Consider the following 19,804-nt stretch of genomic DNA (forward strand, 5'->3'; position numbering starts at 1 on the left):
TCTGTTTTTTGTGGCACATTGGAGACATTTTACTGATATAGATGTACTACTGTTGAAAATAATTAGACATAAATGTTTATGTTCATGTTGTATATGATCATATAACTGATGTATATGCTGATATAGCTGACAGATACTTGATAACGCTATTGGTATTTTGTAATGGTTTACATATGATAAGTCAGAAAAAAATTGGAATTCTGAAGTATTAATTCACATTTAATATTTATCTTTATCACTAATATTTTGGCATTTGGCATTGATCAATGGTGAAGTATCATATAATCAAATGTATTTAGTTTTACAATTCTATATATTCCTTTAATTTTAAAAGTTTTTTTTGTGTGTATCTACACAGACACACATTGAAACATACCATACGCAAGGGGAAAACAATTGACGGTACAAGTGTACCTATACTCATATCTGCGAATAGAATGCAAAAGACCAAAATTACTCATTCATGCTTGTGTTACACAAATAGAGTGTCCATTAATCATTGAAGGTTCTAAAGCAGTTGGATTACTATTCCTACATGTTCAAGAGCCCATTTCACTACATTTGTAATGTCCCTTATTGGGACATATAAGGGACATTACTCAATTTTGCCTAGAATTCCCAAATAAGGTATAGATGGTGTTGGAAAATGTGATTGTCAACTTAATTCCCTCATTTAGAGCCTGCAACAATGTTAGTTTTAAAAGATAAATAAATATATAATTCAACAATGTTACAAATAGAATTCTAATTCAGTATTCACTATTCAGAGCTTATATAAGGGATTCCTTTAAAATTTCACCCAAACAACCCATCGTCACTATGGAGTTCCAGTTGGGAAATCATACAAGGTGTCTTGAGCCGCTCCACCCTGCCCAGGAGCATGGAAAGAGATCTGTCATCCAGCCTCCCAAACTCACTTGGGTTGTCTCTACTGGAATGGCTTCCTAGCTACTTGCATTCTGTGTATGTACCATGTCTTCCCTCCATAATGGGATGGCATTTTGGTTGCAGGTTTTAAAGGAATCATCCCCATCATTATACAAGCTTAATTCACCAGTAGTGATGCATATATTAGAAGTAACAAAATATCTGCATTTATCAAATGAAGACTTTTAAAAAGTTACTCAATGCATTATCATTCATCCCAAAATATCAGTTTATATATATATAAATGCGAGCGCGCGTGTATGTACCAGTGATTGCTCTTTTTATTTACTGAATTTGCAGATTGTCTTTGATGCCGTAACTATTTGAAGCTGATGATTCTTCCCCTCACTTTGGACTTGACCTTACACATTTTTATACATTCCTTGGAACAGAAGAGTGATATCTCTTCCCATGGGCACCCCTTAATAAGCAGAGTCCTCGTACATTATTAATATTTTCTTAATTGCCTTTGATTCAATTGCACCCTTGGGAAATAATTACTAACATGTTATTGGCTATAGCGAAAAATAATCACTGTTTGCTTTACAAAGCATCAGCTTTGTACTTATCATTTAATGATCCATTGGTTATCAGTTGCCTCACCTTCTGAATGGAGACCATGCTACAGGGTTACAAATTATGTAGTTTTCTTATGTCTGTTCACTGCCAAAAAGGGAGTTTTTCATTGTCATATGGGAACAATATAGTCTACATTGTGGTTTATATGAGGATTCATTGATGCAGGCTGGACAGTTTATTTTAGATTTTTGTTTATTGTGGCAGTCTTGCTATGATCTTTGGAATGCCCTTACTTTGATTGCTTTTCTAGGAAAATCGTGATGTCTTTTTTCTTTTAGATTGTATTACTCAGGTATAACACTTCTATAAACTGTCGTGCACCGACAAAACCTTTTAACATGACTGGTGATGCTGGTGCGTCATGTCAAGAGAAATTTCTTAGGCTTGAGTGTCCTATTTTTCTCAATAGAGATTTATTTTTCCTCCAAAGTGCAATCCATTTTTTTCAGTTCCAGATATTACTCTTTCTGTAATGCTATGGGATGATGTCCTTTGTATACATGCTTTTTTTGTTTTACAGATTGTCTCAGCAGAAGACTGTGTCCTTTCTTCCTTAGCTGAAGGTGCACGCTTGCAGAACTTGCTAGAAAATGCAAAAAGAGTTACTCTTCCACAAAGGTTGACTTACATGTTTTTGTCTCTGTTTTAATAATTTTTGTTTTTCTTCATGTAGGTCTTGAGGGGAAAGTTTTTATGACCTATGATGAAATATAGAACAGGACAGTGAAATTAATATTCTTAACTTTTAGGAAATGAATTACATACATTTTATTTTAATTAAGCCATTTTGTTACATCTACGTCAATAAATAATTGTGAATAAAATATATGACATTATGTTTGATTCTTAAACTAAGTTAGTTTGTAAGCAGTGTATTTGCAATAATTTTTTTATCATTATTTTTGGTGCTTGTGTGTTGGACTTCCAAGCGAACAAGAACCTATTGGCAGTTATCAATAGTTGCTAGCATTTGTATGTTATGTTCATCTTCTGAAATTATCCAGGCAGTTTTCTTATATTTCTGCCCATTGACCATGTACTTATGGGAACTTGTATATCCAGTTGATATAAATAATGCCTTTATATATTTATTTTAGGTATATGACTTCATCAAATTGAGGTGAATAGTAATTATCATCAAATTGATATGAATGGTAGTCATGTTGTAGAGAGTTGTTATGTTGAATGTGTAAAATAATTTCTCCTCGGCTCCTACTCACTACATTTTTGGTGTTGTTGCTGAACATAGCTGGATTCATATAGGTTAGGTGTAACCATATGCAACTATCTATCATTTAAGGTTATAGAATTGACCTAAGGTGCTGGTATGGGTTCAGGTTCAAGTTCAAACTCGAAGAACTGGTTTCCTGATATGCCTAAGGTTCAAGTTCAAGCTCGAAGAAGTGGTTTACCGATATGCCAAAATTTGAAATGGGGTTTGTTTTTGTTAGTACAAAAACATGTAATATATATATGTATATATATGTACATACTGTGTCACAAGGTTAGCCAAATTTTCGGCATGAGGTTCGGAATTCAGCGAATCTATGAAAAAAAATGAAGTTTGGAAAAGTTCGTATCAAATTTGTATGGTGAAAAATAACTCGGCTGCCTTTTGAAACTGTATTATAACAATGCATCTTTTTAGAGTATATTGCATTGGTGGCTTGACGGCTAGGGCAAATATTTCAGTGTTTCATGCTGCTTGCAAATTTCGATTGCTGGGAAATCTGCGTTGTGCGCATTTTTGGCTATGGCTTGTAACTTGGCCGAGTTTCGGAAATGCTTATGTACCTGACGTTGCATAAAATCTTTGTCACCCATGGCTGTTGGTGTTCCGTTTCCTTGGTTGCGTTTGGTAATTGCTCGAAATCTCTATCGCCATCGTTCTTCGAAGGTCGCACAAGTAGTCTAACATTAATGTTTTAAAGTTTTCACACAACCTATAGTTTAATTTTTAATTTTAGGTTTTTTTTTTTTTTGTTTTTTTAATAGTTTAGTTTTTGTGCCTTTGAACTTTTATATGTAAATTTAGGTTAGTTTTAATTTGTTCATGTATTAATGATAAATTGTTTCATGTTTATTTATTATTTTAAAAGTAAAAAATTATTAAATTTTTTTTTTTAAATTTGAATATTTAGTATTTAGTACATTTTATTTATTAATAATATAATTTATTGATTAATCTATAAATAAGTAGTTTTATAAAGTTAGAATAAAAAATAAATATATTTTTATTTTATGTTTTAAAAGATATAGTTTAATTATTATATTTTATTAGTTTGTATTTATAGTTTGATATTTTAAAATAGAAACTAGTTTTATTTTAATTTAATTTTAAAGTTTGTGATATAATTGTAATATATTCTATTTTATTTTTATGTTAATTAAAATAGTACAAGTGGCAATTGAATGGTTCTTAAAGATCAAATTCTAAACTCTGAAATATGTATATAAAAACATCTTTGTAATCATCCTTTCACATGTTTCTTATGGTTAACATCTGTTAAATGTAATGTCTTTTTGTTATAATTTCAAATCTAGTCTCTAATGTTAAGCTATTTGGATAATTTATCATATACTTATTTTTCTTTCAAAATTATATAAAGCGAATTTAATGTCAAATTTTTTTCGAATTTTTTGACCTTGGCGAACTTCATCCAAACTTCATAGTTGTCGAACTCAAACTCGAACTCGAACCTTGTGACTTAATGTACATATATATATATATATATATATATATATATATATATATATATATATATATATATATATATATATATATATATATATATATATATATATATGAATTAAAATTAGTATGTCTCGTAATATCATAGAAACAACTAAAACACCATGAACTTCTTGTCATAGCATCATGATCATAGTCATACCATCATATTGTCATATATTTCAAGTTCAACATCAAAATATTACTAGCAATTGCACCTTAGGGTGCAATGGGTATGCCAAAGATATATTGAAGGTGAATTGGGGAGAAAATTTGCTCTGTTTTAGTGCATATATTTGTGCAACTAATAAGGTCATTTGACATACTATTTAGTCAATCATGTTTGGATAAGATTGGTAATCATGATCTTAATTTTAAAGAAGATCATAATCCAAACCATAAACACAACTCTAACCTTAATCATGAGATAAACTTGTCATTGTCCTAACCCTAACCCTAACAAAAACCCTAACTTTAACTATAAAACTAACCATATTCCTAAATCTAACCCCAATCCTTACCTTAACTGTAATCCTAACCATAATACTAACCATGATGTAACCCCTTATACTAACAATAACTGTAAACCTCCAGCCTATTGACAACCCTAACTCTTACATTAACCTAGCCCAAACATTCAATCATATTTTTGAGCTAGATCATAGACCAAACTTTAAACTCATTCTTTGCCCTAAGCATGGCATAAACCTAAACTCTTATCCAAATTGTAAGCTTAAATAATAACCGTAACCAAAACTCTAACCCTAAACCATAATTACAACCATGATTTAAACCTTATGCCTGACCACAATTGTAATTGTAAACACTGATCCTAACCCTAACGAGAATAATAACTATGATGGAAACCTTGACCCTAGCCATGATTGTAATTATAATCTTAATCCTAAACCTTAAAATATAATACTAAACTTTATTACATGAGGTTTATTGGTGAACTATATGGAAAATGGTGAGATTTGTTTAACAAAGGTCTTTTTGGAGAGACCATAGCTTCAAATTAACTACGCATCTACTTATATGGATCAAAACTTGACTGAAGAGAAAGTTTTGAATCAAAAATATAATCAAGCTTGCGAGGCAGAGAGGAGAGATAGAGAGCATTAAACTTGACTCTCTATCACTACCTAATTTACAAATTTAATATTAATTAAAATAAATAATTTTTTATGTGTTTAGAAAGTAATTTATAAAAACATAATAAATATCTTGTAAAAATAGTTAAGAACACAAATATTTGGCTAATTGAAATGCTAAAATATCAAATATGTATTTTATAAATATTTATAAAGTATAATAAAAATTCAAAGGCATGAGGCTAAAACACAATGGTAACTTATGAGCTTCTCATCTGGGAGGTCTTGGGTTCGAGTCTACTCGAGCTTAACACATAATAATAAAAAATCTCAACTACTAATAATAATAAATAATAAAGCAAGCTAGGCTTTGGTTGCTTACTTATAAAAATAAAATAAAAAATATAATATAATAGTATATAAATACAATACTTAACAAAGATAGTTATAAGTTAAAATATTATTAATAACTATTAGTTATTATTGAAATTTCAATAAGTAGACATAAATAATAAAGTGCAAATTCAAATCTAATTTGAAAACTAAAATAGACTTCAAACTAAAATAGACTTCAAACTGCAAAGAAGAAATATATAATATTGAAATGTTAATAAAACCATAATTTCAAATGAATAAAATGAATAATAAGTAATACTTATTTTAGTATATAACAAGCTTATTAACTTAATAAATAATTAAATTAAGTAATTTTAAATTTTAGTCTTTTAAAAATAAATGGAAAAACATATTAATTACAAAAAATTATAAATAGATAATTTAATAATATAATAATTAAAATTTTATTTTATTTTTTATAAAGATTTTCAAACATATGGGAGGAAAATGTGCTATAGCGATAGTTTTAAGTAAACATAAATAAGAATAAAAACCAAAATACATCTGTTTATTATATTGTAAAACATTAACATAAGCATGGATGATTTTTGTGGTGGGAGGAATTAATCTGCGCATTCAAGCAAAAAATGGGAGGCAAATGAAAGGTGATGATTATTTCAATCGTCTTGCCATTATTTTGAGGATTTGCAGCCTCTGATGGAAAAGTGAATCAATTTCTTTCGGAAAACGGATACCTTCAGCGTAAAAATGTCAAATGATAAATCATAACATCAAGTATCATTGTTGCAACTAATGGATTAATAATTTATTCTTCTTCAACTTCATCTTCTTCTCTTCTTCAATGACATTAGTTGATTCACAAATAGTGCCAAGGCTAGGGGGATCAGCTGCACCAATGACATTATCGCTGCCAAATTCTTCCAATTCAGCAATTGCAAGCTGAGAAGCGGAAGCGTCCAAGTCCTTATGCTTTTCATTTAAATCCCACATCTTCATCTCTCCTCTTTGTATATATTTGACTTGTGCGAAAGGAGACATAGGTGGGAATGCACATATACTAAGTTCTCCAATCTTTTTGATTTGAAGCTATTGTGTTTTACTTATTGAATGCAAGAATATGTGCTATTTTTTTCTGATGCAAATGAACTAGCAAACTATGAAGACAAGAAAAAGTAAACAATTAAAATAAAAATGATTAAAGTTACAAAATTACTAGTGCTAATCTTATTGTAGCCGTAACATCCGGTTTTCCTGGGTCTAAATTAACATCTAACATACTCAAAGAATACAATTATTACTTCATTTCATAGGAAGACAATTATATCATTCATGTTCATGTGAATAAAATTTACCGTAAAAAATCAGATAGACAAAATTTCTTAACTAAAACTTGAGTTACCATCAAATGAAATCACTGTAGAAATTGAAAACCACATACCTAGGAAAACTGAGATCGAATCAAACTAGGGATGCTTCTGCAACCACCTAAGTTAGTCCAAAAATACACTATAACAATTTCACATGACGACTATCATCTAAAAATCGCTATCTTAAAATCAAATGATAATTTCAATTAAATACCACTATATTTTAAATTAGGGTATCACATACCACTGTATCAATTAGGGCATCATTTACCATCGGTTCATTTAGGGCTTCTAGTACCGTTATATCACTTAGGGCTTCCGCTACCACGGATTCAATTAGGGCTTCCGCTACCATGGATTCAAATAGGGCTTCCAATACCACAGATTCAATTAGGGCTTCCAATACGACAGATTCAATTAGGGCTTCTGATACCACTGTATCAATTAATGTTCCAATCATCTCTCAATCAATTAGGGCTTTAGATTCCTTTCCTTCCAATTACTCAACTGTGACAGTAACTCAAGATTAGAACATATATTTGATATTCATGAAAAACAATCCATAAAATCTCTCTCTTGCATCTAGGTGTAAAATAATGGTAACAATGAAATAACTCAATTTAATCTTACTTCCTAAATAAAAGTGATAATACTTGTTTCCGATAGACAATTGAATGAATAATTATGTCTGTCTGACGCATGACTGACATCTTGGGGAGAGGTGAAACATTGTCAGGGGCTTAATCACCCAACCTCGGACCAAATCTAATTCCCTCATGATCTCTAACGAAAAAGGTCCTCCCTACCCGGAATTGACAGGGGACATCTTGCCATCCTCTGGGCTTTCTTGGTATTTAGATACATCTCTCGACTTGACAATAGGGATTACATTAAACAGGATCTTGCATGAGCTATTAAATATTTCCTTTTTAAAATATTAAATCTTGTTATGTCAAAACTGATACTGATTCATATAATTGTAGATTCCTTTTTTTCACCTCTTCACCCCTTTTTCCTAGGCTACACAGCCGGGTGAGTACTGGGTGTTCAAAAATCTTAGAACAACTGGCTCAATCAAATATTCAAGAAGATTACAGCATCCACCATTGGCTACTGCAATGGTTGTTATAGCTCTAATTGAGGTATACTTGGCAACTGGTGCAAAAGTTTTTTCAAAGTCAATTCCTTCCTTTTAAGAAAATCCTCTAGCCACAAAATGAGCTTTATGTTTTTCAATGTTATCATCTGCAACATATTTAACTTTGAAGAGCCATTTGGAAGAAACAACCAATTTTCCTTTAGATCTAGGAACTGTATCCCAAACATCATTTTTCAATATCGATTGATATTCTTCTACCATTGCATCTTTCCAAGCTTGATTTTTAAGTGCTTTTGAAGCATTTGAAGGTTTAGGATTTGGACTCTCACACATGAATGCATTGGATGTTAGTTTTCAACGTCTTTTGCTTTCTTTGAAAGTCCCTGAAGGTGCTGCAAATTCATCTCCTTCTTGCATAATTTTTCTTGCCCAAAGTGGCCTTTTAGAATTACCAAGGCTCTCTTCTTGAGTCCTAGGAAGAATCTCAGTTTCATTTGACGTCTCTTCTGGGCACTCCTTCTAAATCTCAGGAGTAGGAGCCTCTTCTCGGGGACAGGATAAATCATTTGGATCTGGTTCATCTGAAGTTTTAGCTCTTTTGAAAGCAATATCTTCTTCAAAGATGACATCTGTGCTGAGTTCTATTTGTTTCTGTCCAGGTATGTAGATTCTGTATCCTTTTACTATTTCACTAAAACCAATAGGAATTCCTTTTCTTCCAATAGGTTCTAACTGTGTCCTTTTCTCTTTAGGTACATGAACATAGACAGGACATCCAAAAATCATTAGATGACTAATGTCAGGTTTTTTCTTAAAAATGCTTCTTCAGGAGTTTTGTTTTCCAAATATGAGTGAGGACATTTGTTCTGAATATAAACTGTTGTATTAGATGCTTCGACCCAAAATGACATGCTCAAGTTTTTATCAAAAATCATAGCCCTAGTAGCTTCCACAATAGTTTTGTTTTTCCTTTCAGCAACTCAATTTTGTTGAGGATTGTAGGGAGTTGTTAACTCCCTCTTAATCCCAACAAGTTTGCAGAATTCTTTAAATATTTCAGAAGTGTATTCTTTCCCATTATCCATTCCCAGAATTTTAATTTTCTTTTCTGAGGAGTTTTCAGTGATAGTTTTGAATTCTTTAAACTTAGAAAGAATCTTTGCAAATTCGTTGCACTTAAGGAAGTATATCCATGTCTTCCTTGTAAAGTCATCAACAAATATCACATAGTACAAGAACCCTCCTATGGATCATGTAGACATGGATCCACATAGGTTAGGGTGCACTAGTTCTAACACATCTTTAGTTTTGCTCAAACTATGAGGAAATGACTTTTTAGTGTTTCTCCCTAAGGCACAACCTTTGTAGGATTCATTGTGAATATGACTTAATTTAGGCATTCCAGTTACCAACTTCTCCATAGATGTTAGAGCACAAAAGTTGATATGACGTAATTTTCTATGCCATATTTCATTTGAATTTGAAGTCTCATGAACAAGTGCAAGGTTTTTCTTAGTGCAAAGCTCATACAGTAGTCCTTGTCATACTCCTATTGTTAGAGGCTTCTTTATAGTTGAATTCTTAGGCCATGCTAGTACCTTAGCTTCCATGAATGCAACTCTATGACCATCATCTTCAAGTGCAAATATAGACATTAAATTCCTTTTAATACCTGTTACATAAATAACTCTATAAAGCTCAATAGAATTTCCAGATTTCAATTTGATGGTGCACGTCCCAACTCCTTTTACGGAATGTGCAGAATCATCACCAATTGTAACTTCTTCATCCATTTCTATTTGCATTCTTTCTAGGTTATCCTGATATCTAATGATGTGTCTTGAAGATCCACTGTCAATTATCCAAGTGTTGGATTTGGTTGAAATTTGACTAGACAATGATGAATAGAAGACATACTTCTCATGTTCATGATCTTCTTTTGATTTATTAGTTTTGGCAAACGATGCTTGAAGTTGAGATCGATCTGGACAATTTAGTGCATAATGCCCATATTGATCACATTTGAAACATTGAATTTTGGACAAGTCTTTCTTTTGTTTTGACTGTCCTTTTCCATGAAAGTTTCTTTTCCTTTTGTTGTTCTTCTTCTTTCCCTTCTTATGAGAGTTGGTGTTAAGAACTTGAATGTCTTTATCTAAGGTTTTATGTTTTCCTTTATTCATTAATCTCAATTCTTCTTTTTCGTCTCTTACAAAATATTCCAATTTGTTTTCTTTTAATAACATTATTATATGAAGTTTTGAGGATTCGAAGTTATCAACACTTGTAAGGTGGTGTTCGAATCTTAACATGTTTATCATCTTGCAAAGAAATGAGAGGCTGCAATTTAATGTGAAATCTGATCTTTTAAACTTAATGAGATCTCTCCTTAATCTAACTCTGATATCATGTAAAGTTTCTTACCAGATTTCAAATTCATGGCTTGCTAATGCACAATTTTATTGCTGGTATGAACACTTTTGATGAAGGATGGATTTGCTCTAGAATCTATAGAATTTAGTACAAAGATAATAGAGATAACATAATATTCGTGAACTTGAAATGTCCTTCGATCCTTTGATGTGCTAGCATTAATTGATTTCGATGCCTTGTTTACTCGGGCAGATCAAGTACACATATCACAGGAAAGGTTGTGATGGTGAATGGTCATGTCTCCGAATTGAGACATGGACATTCACAATCACACCAATTTGGTGTAACTAATCATGCCCGATTTGTTTACAGACTTAACACAAGTCTAACAATGTATTACTAATCATAATGGCTGCAGCCCAATATAAAATATAGATCAACAGTGATCTAAAATCAAATAAATCAGAAATAAGTTTTGATCATGCCTTAAATGATCTCAGAAATATATATATATATATATATATATATATATATATATATATATATATATATATATATATATATATATATATGATCGTCGGTTCCAACTGTGTATGATTCACATACAGCAAGGATACGTATTTATATATATACAACAGTATGTGCATCATACTGTTGCACATATATACATATGTATGCTAATCACAGTTTTGTCAGACTGAAGCTATATGCTTTAACAATAATCACTACTGTAGAAGACATAAACGACTAACAGAATCTGCCATTCGATAATATATTGCATGTCTATTTCAAAGTACGGTTTTATTCAGGATATACAGAGGCAAATAGATTTATTTTACCATTAAAGGCTGAGTTAATTTGATGTAGGATGCTTCTCAAACTGTAGCAATCCAGAAATTTGTATCAGACTTTTCAGTTTGGCAAATATTCCCATTACAATCAAGAAGCACCACAATATTGTCTTTTAGCTTTTCACTTTCCACAAGAATTCCAGCAATTGATTCTCTTTATGTACCAGCCAGAAAAGTGAATTTCTGTTCAGAAAATACTTCCCCAAAGGCTCGGACTTATCTGTTCTCTGTTGCTGTAGCTTTCAAAACTTAAAACATCCTTGCTATGAATAATAATTGCCAGAATATGAGCTTCAATAATCATTCCAAAACTCCCAATATGCTTTCTTTAATCCATGACGTACTGAGCACATTGATCACGGCCAGTACAAACGTGTAGAGTTTATAAATCAGCCAAATCAAAGGTTGATCAAGGAATGGAAAGCTATTTTTGCCTTCAATGCCTCCACTGGAAATCCACAATTTGCAGATTTGATTCGCCAGGTTTAGTTTGTAAATAATGTTACATGTAATTGCTCATAGACCACATTATTCCCATTGCTAATCTACTTTAAAGTTACAGGGCCAAGCTTAGAAGACAAATTCATCTAAAAGAAGCCTGCTCATACCAACACATGCCAACAATGAGGTGCTCTAGTTACTTAAAAAGGAAAATCTCAATGAAATAACAAGTCAAGGAGGATAAAATGGCTTCCTTTCACCTCCTTTTAAAGGCATGGAAGAACTCCCTAGAAGAATAACTTTTGAAGCTTCTAGAAAAAACACTTTATTTAAAAGTGATAAATAATATCTATTTACTATTTTACTTGAGTGAGTTATTTAAATTTGTCAAAATAAAGTTATTCTTAAGATTTACTTTATTGGGACAGCTTTAAAATAATTAATTCAGTTTAACTCCTTATAATGTCCCACCTTTGGCTATGGGAATAAGAATAGACTATAGGACTGTACTTGGTGATCACTTGGCAAAAATGGGACATTTCAAATTTTCAATTTATTGAGCTAGGGGGTAACAATGCAGTATGTTGTTATTAATAATGAGGTTTCTGTACTTGTTTCCTGTCTCTTCTTTGTTACTCCATTCCAACTTGTTCTTACTTTTTCTTGGAGTGGGTGAAGTATGTTTTAGTGCAGATCTTCAGTTGCACAAACCAATAAACAAAGGTACTTATTTCAATCAACTAAATTGTGATACTTTCCCAAAATTCAATTTAGATCAGCTTGGTGTTGAATTACTTTAGTTTCAGAGTTTTAGCCCTTTTTGTTTAGTTTGCACTTTAGCCTAGTGTTTAGTGTCATTGATTTACTCTGGTCATTTGTGCACATCAATGCATTTTTTGCTCTCTTTTTTGAAGAGTGTTTTGTTGAAGAACTCATTGTTAAATCTTTATGTTTTCTTTTTGAACTGTATATGTTTATCGAAACTACAATGTTTTTTAGAAGTAAAAATCCATCTCTGTTATTACTTATTTCAGTTTTTGTACCTCTCTTAATGTTTAACATTAATATGCCTTTTTTGATATCACAAAAGACATCAAGTTGATAGCATTATGATATGCTTTACACTTTGTACGTTAACATAGATTTTTCATGCAACCCATTTATTTAATCAAACCCATTTAGCTTTGCAAGTTTTGTTTATGCATGCCTTCTAGCTACCACAAATCATACAGATTTATTCATCTCAGTTTATTTGCAAATAAGATTAGTCCATAAAGTGTATTAATTCGAATATTCTTTCAATTTTGCAGTGGTCATGCTGTTCTTCTTGAGGATTCAATAGATTTGGTGGCTATTATGCAAGCAAATGGGTTCTGCACACCAAATGCATCTATATCTCATATTTGTCAAAACAATGAAGCCTTTTTGAGGAGAAAGAAGGCTGTTCAAGATGAAGTGCTTGATGAAATGGGTTCCATCCTTGCTCCATGGAGAGTGAGTTCAGTCTCCTTATAAATGTTTGGATATTAGCAATAGTCTGAAACTATTTTCATTTAAAAAGATCACTGTCTCAAGTAGTATTTTGTTTCATCATCTGATTTTCTTTGTGTACATGCAGTTTTTGACATCACCTTTAATCAGTGGGGAGGAAAACTTACCGAACCCTTGTCTAGAGGTATGCTTTTCACTATGAGAATTCTACATGGTTGCACATTTTTCACGGATTCAAACAATCAAAATTGTTGCCATAGTGATCTAAGCGATAATTGTTAGGGAAGAATAAAGATATCTTATTCCAGGTTTATGTTTTATGATATTCTTTTATTTTCTTGTCTTATAACTCCTAAATTCTTTGCTTTTAGGTCTCTTAGGTTTTCTGTTTTACTTAATTTTTTATACATATATTATGAACTTGAACAAGATATTTAACTTACATCAATCAAGTAGAATAGTCAAAGGGAAGATCTTCACTTATAAATGTAAGCACAGAAAGCATGTGGGTATGCACCTTTATGGGAAAATAGTGAATACATGTAGGTAAACTAGATTTAAGTTATTTGGTCAAGCACGTTGTTTAATTTGTACAATCTCATTGACTGCTTTTGGTCATTCAGGGACACTGTTAGGTTTTTTAAAGTAATCTAATGGAAGGATTCAGGCAGTAATTATAGCAGGACATCATTATTAAGATGTCTTTTTGAGTCTACAGATGTGCACTCATCTTCATCATTTTCATTGGAAATATTTCTCTAGATTCTCAATTATATAGATGTATTATTCTCATTCTTTTAATATCCATTGTATAGTTATAAACACTTGGTATAATGAGTGTGGGACCACTTTTTCCTTTTACTTTAATGAGGTAACCCACCCTTCAATCAGACATCTCTTCAACTTGCGAGCTAGTTTGTTTACTAATTTTTCCACTGTTTCCTTTTATCTTCTAATATGTGAACATACAAACTCATGCTTAGCTTGTTAAGCGTTCTATATTTCTACGACAATTTTATTGTCATCTCCCATGAATTGATTTTTCTTTCAAATTGCTCTTAAAGTTTTCTCAAGGTGTTCTCATTTTGTATGTTTGTGTACTAATCAATCACCATTTCTCTCAATGTGGCTGGAAAAAAACCTAACCAAGTTTGCTAATTAGTAAGCCTGTTGGCGATCTAGATCTCTCTGCCAATTCTATTGCAAAAATAGGGTCCCTTGACCATTGAGAAACATGTTTCTTCAATCCATCTCAATTAACTTCAGCAGAAAATGGCTCTTTACATTAGGAGTCAATCGGCTTCACCATATTTGCACCTAGATGTGGCTTTTGCAGCATGTTCTTCCTACTTTGGTAGATTTGTCTTCAATGCTGGGATGCTCCATCAACTCTTAAACATCCTAACCTCCACTCTTCCTCCAATCTAAATAATAAGCATTGCACTTAGCCTTTTCTTCAACTCTCTTTGTTTCTTCACTCTCTAAAGTCTAGGATCTTCTTTGTTATTGATAAATCAATCCTCAATAAATATTTTTGTTTTTCAAATTATGTCTTTATCCTCCTCCATGAGGAAGTTGCCAAATTGTGTCTTGAGGCAAGGACTTTCTCTACAGAAAGGAGCAAAGTCTCAATGGATTCCTCTGCAGCACCTTGGGGTCCAACCTAGGAACCAAAATTTGATCTTACTTGGTTAGAAAGGTTCCACCATCATACAGTTGCAACCCTCTTGTTAGCAATTGGTGAATATGCTCATTCTATTTCTATTTTTCTTTTACAGTTTTCCATTTCACATTCAGTTTGGATCTGTTCTCTCAGATGCAAATTATTGGTTGTTTCTTTCAGCCTTCGCTTTTCCTATCTTTTTTCACTGAATTGATCTTCCCATCTTCTGTTTTCTTCCTTTGACTGTAGGATCTTGTCCTTTCTTTACTTGAGCTTCAAGGATCTCATTCTTTCTATGTTAATTGTAATTTATCAATCATCCATCAAGACCATATTATATATGGAGAAGAGAGGGAAACTATACTTATATATAGTGAGGTTGGCACTTGTCCCGTTCTAATTCAGCCAACTATGTTTAGGAACTGTTGACATTTTGGATGAAATTCACGGATTGCCGTAATTTCTTTGTTGGCCCATATATCTAAGTGTGCGATATTTAAATTCTCATTAGTGTGCTCAATCAACAGAGAGGATTGGGGTTAATCCTTGGTAGAAAAGACATAAAGATCTATATCTCAGTTGCAAAGGAGATAAGAATTTGGAGGCTATATGAGTAGGGAAGTCAACCTCCCCTTATTCTATGACAGGGCAAGTTGATGGGGCCTATCAATGGCAATGGAATCTCCTCTATGGATATGTATGGGTGGCTGCAAATATGGCCGCAAATATGGCCACTATATTAAAATACAATGACTTCACATATGAGTATGAAGAAACCCTCTATGCTACATGGATTCTTGGGCATACGAGTGCATGTAGTTGAGCCATAAAGATGCATAGGAAGCAGCTGTTGATCTATTTTCTCTTCTCAATCTATAGGGGGAAGAGGGAGTAATTCAATAAACCATAGAGAATAGTGCTGTGGAGGTTTGCAAGGGTTTGGGTTGATGGTTCTAGTTGGGCTCATAGGTTATAGATGGACCCACAAACATTGGATGGATACACCATTCCACCCCTTGATAGGCCAATTGAGAATGTCTAGGATATAACTTCATTATATCATGTGTGTATGATCTTTTAACTTCTTTAGTTATTGATGGTTGATATTTTTTCTGATGATTTTAATGTGATTTTGTTTATTTTGTTAAGTTGTCATGCAATTTACAAGAGTCATATGTTTCATTTTGAAAATATCAATCAACTCATAGACGTATTTGACAACTTGGAAACAATATTTACCCTACAGTTTAATTTTCAGCCCAGAAGACCGGTGTTATTTGTTGGCAATCACACTTTATTTGGAGGATATGATACTCCAATTCTTCTTTATGAAGTAAGTTTATTGTTATATTATTTAAATATTTTAATCCTACCAGATTTTTATTGCTCTTGCTAATGTTTCCAATGGCTATGGGTATTAAATGTGCATGCCCTTTTTGTACTCATTCTTGGTGTAAAATTAATCTAATAATGCCAACTGACAATGCCCTTTGCAAGACTGACTCAGTTTCCATAGTTGGGAGATTATATAGAGAAACTGTGGTTTTCTTTATGATATACATGAGAAGTAGGCCGCATTGTATTGGATCCATAAAATAAAATTGAATGAGGCATCTGAAACCAAAAACATTGTATGGTTTGGATTTTTGGTAATTTCCTTTGGTTTAACAAATGTTTTTGTTACATTAATGACATTCATAGATAGTGTTTTGACAACATATTCCACTATTCTTGGTCAATGTTGCATTGCTTTGTAATACTACATATTAATATGTAATAGGAACAGAGAAAATATACTTTATAATGAACAGGAGAGTTGTTTTGGACACATATAATAGAAACCACACAATCAATATCACATTTCAATAATTATTCCTCCAGTTATAAATGGTAGATCAGCTATATTATCATTATCAATATTTGGCTAAGAATGATAACATGATAATAATATCATAGAACACTAGCACTTATACCATAACGGCATTGTAATAAATTATTATTGTTGTACATGGCTACAGTTTGAAACTTTTTGGGGCTGATGTGTGTGTGTTGTGGAAGTGGATGTTATAGCTGCAATATCCTCAATAGGATCCCCGACAGTTGTTTCATCCGTAGTAATAAGATCAAATTATGTATGTGAGGAACCTGCCCATGATGGCTCATCACCCTCATCTTTTGCCTCTTGAAATGCTGCCCATTCACTTCTGTTTCAGTTGCCTCCCTCTCCAAATAAGCTAAGTGTTGGCCCTGCCAAGGAACCCTCGGAACATAGGGTCAAATATGTATAAGTGATATTGCAACACACACACACATAATACATATGTGTGTGTGTGTGTGTGTGTGCGTGTGTGAGTGAGCGTGCGCGGGCGCGCGCGTGTTTATATATATATATATATATAGACTATTCACCAAAATTAAAAAATTGCCAAGGCCTGAAAAAATACTTGAGAAAGACTTGTTCTTGGCAAAATCCTAGCAAAAAACTTGGGAACGTAAAGTATTGATTAAATTCAATTAAAAAAACATTTTTTTTTGCAAAATTCAATGAGAAGGTACATCCAATGAGTCAATCAATTAGAAAACAAATGGAAGAAGTTGAGTCTAGATGTATTTAAATTCAAAGTGGGTACAAAATCAGATTCCTATGAGGAATGGTGATGGCTGGAAGAAAAATAGTAAATGGTTTTTGTAAAACAAAAAGTAAATACATCATTGCAACATCTTCCTCTTCCTGACTCTAGTAAAAACTAAGAGGTGGAGCTAGAGGGTCTAGTTCTAGAAGTCTACATCGGGTGTGATTATGCTTCCTTCCTTGGCATGTGTGACTCTATCTATGGCTCAACCTCCATCCTAGATGTAGCTCTACCTCTAGCTTCTCCTTGCGTTGACAATGACTTATCTTACTCATCCTTCTTAATGTCAACCAATGTTAAACCGAATCCACCCCCGTCCTCCATAGCCTACCTCTTCAAATCTTTAACGTCATCTTCTATAAACAATGGAGGCTTCTTCCATGATATCCAATCATTTTAAGGATGTATGCGATCCAAATCAATTGGACCATCTATTGCTTCTTGTGCCTTCCTTATGCACAACTAGATATTATATTGAACAATGATAAGGTCATTGAGGTGTTTTTTATTAATGTTTTTGCCCAGAAATAAAGATAAACAACAATAAAGAAGAGCATGAACAATGCACAAAAGACTCAAGACATTTATCTTGGAAAAACCCTCCAACTAGATGAGAAAATGAAATATCCCCCTCTAATGATAAAATGTTATATAATTGAATTTATACTGTATATTTATTAAATAATAAATATTATAGTAGATAAAAGATATTAGAATATAAGTTAAACTTGTCAACTAAAACTAATAATAACTAAAGATGCCATACAAGAAATTAATCAAAACTAATCTATTATATATATAGTCCCATAATATCTTATACTCTTAATATACTAAATAAAACTAACAAAACTAAATACTTACCAACTGTACTAAATAACTCTCACTGATGATGTGTCCTATCATACGACACGGCCATTCATAGATTGTGATAATTCATAGACTTCATACTATAAGTACAAGGTGTGAGCATAAAATAAAGACACCGGGAAAAATATGCAACCCCATATCAAATGAAAGGAAAACAAAATAAATAAATAAACAAGGATAGACAGATGACATGCTAGCATCAAATAATGAGTAATATTGAAATTCTAAGAAAGCATATGGAAAATTCCCGTTACATATGAAATATTCGATTGACCTTTCCCTTGATTTAACTGACTGAGACCTAATGCGGGTTGTATGATGTGGACAGTGCAAACAACCACGCACACTTATATAATGTACACCAGCCTTCTAATCCCTTGACTAAATTAACATTACCATCATCAAAGTCAAAACATTCAGTATGGACAAAGAAGCCAATTGGGAGCCTCGTAGCCATTAAGTCCGCGTCCCACCAAGCACGGACATATTGAGGTAAGAATGCCCCGCCAGTACTAATGATTGTAAGATAATAGCAGATAAATATAATTTATGAATGTGTTATTAAGGAAGATTATTTATAAGCAAGACTTGAATATTATATTCAAGGAAGATTGTTTATAAGGAAGGCATGAATATTATATGAATATTTTCTTAAGGAAGGTATGAAGAATTATTTACAAGGGAAGTATGAATATTTATTTTTGTGTGAATAGTCTTTATTTATATGTAAAGAAAATGTATAAATATGATGTATTTGGAAATGATTAATTGTAAAGGTCGAGAGAGTCCTTTCGGGAAGAGAGTGATCTTAGTAACTTAAGATCAAGAGAGTGCCGTTAGTAAGAGAGTGATCTTAATATGGTTTTATGGCCAGAATATTCTGTAGTGTTAACAAATGCATATGTGACAAGGGCCTTGAATAGAGAATGTCTCTTCTCGGAAGGACCTTAAAGGGAGCACTTCATAGAAGACAGAGAAGTAACTGGGAACCTAAGGATCCTCAAGAGGGTTATCGATCCCGATATGGAGATGTCTTTAAGGTTAGGGTTAGGATAGAGGGTAGAATAGTGAATATAATTTATTATTGTAAAATTTTTAACATTAGTTTTGGAAGAATTCTTGTCATAGTTAGTGGGGACATCACAATGGTATCAGAGCATGGTCTTGCCATCTTGTAAGGTGAATACGATTATAAGCATTTCAATAAATAAAAAATCAAAGTATTATAGGTGATAATTTAGCCAAGAGACATGATTACATAAATGATGAATATAAGTAACTTATTGTCAAGATGGGAGTGGTAGAGTAAATCCTCATGATATAGGTAGATT

The 19,804-nt window shown here is 32.3% G+C and overlaps 1 protein-coding gene across 24 annotated transcripts in view; it reads left to right on the plus strand.

The window, feature by feature from the left end:
- LOC149539519 (phytyl ester synthase 2, chloroplastic-like) overlaps nucleotides 1-19,804 on the plus strand; it is a 205,677-nt gene that overhangs the window by 67,683 nt on the left and 118,190 nt on the right. For 14 of the 24 annotated variants that reach the window (XR_016356254.1, XM_089800755.1, XM_089800763.1 and 11 more), the window contains 4 exons: nucleotides 2,027-2,124; nucleotides 13,130-13,313; nucleotides 13,438-13,494; nucleotides 16,220-16,306. Coding sequence is in view for 23 of the 24 variants with exons in the window: in XM_089800755.1 (XP_089656881.1) it covers nucleotides 2,027-2,124; nucleotides 13,130-13,313; nucleotides 13,438-13,494; nucleotides 16,220-16,306 (426 nt within the window). In the remaining variant the exon portion in view is untranslated. The remainder of the gene's footprint in view (nucleotides 1-2,026; nucleotides 2,125-13,129; nucleotides 13,314-13,437; nucleotides 13,495-16,219; nucleotides 16,307-19,804) is intronic. The other 10 variants (XM_089800762.1, XM_089800771.1, XM_089800756.1 and 7 more) reach the window with 2 other exon arrangements.

This window comes from Cupressus sempervirens, chromosome 9, assembly GCF_028749045.1.
Source record: "Cupressus sempervirens isolate cs-2001-9-10 chromosome 9, ASM2874904v1, whole genome shotgun sequence".
Taxonomy (NCBI): Eukaryota; Viridiplantae; Streptophyta; class Pinopsida; order Cupressales; family Cupressaceae; genus Cupressus; species Cupressus sempervirens.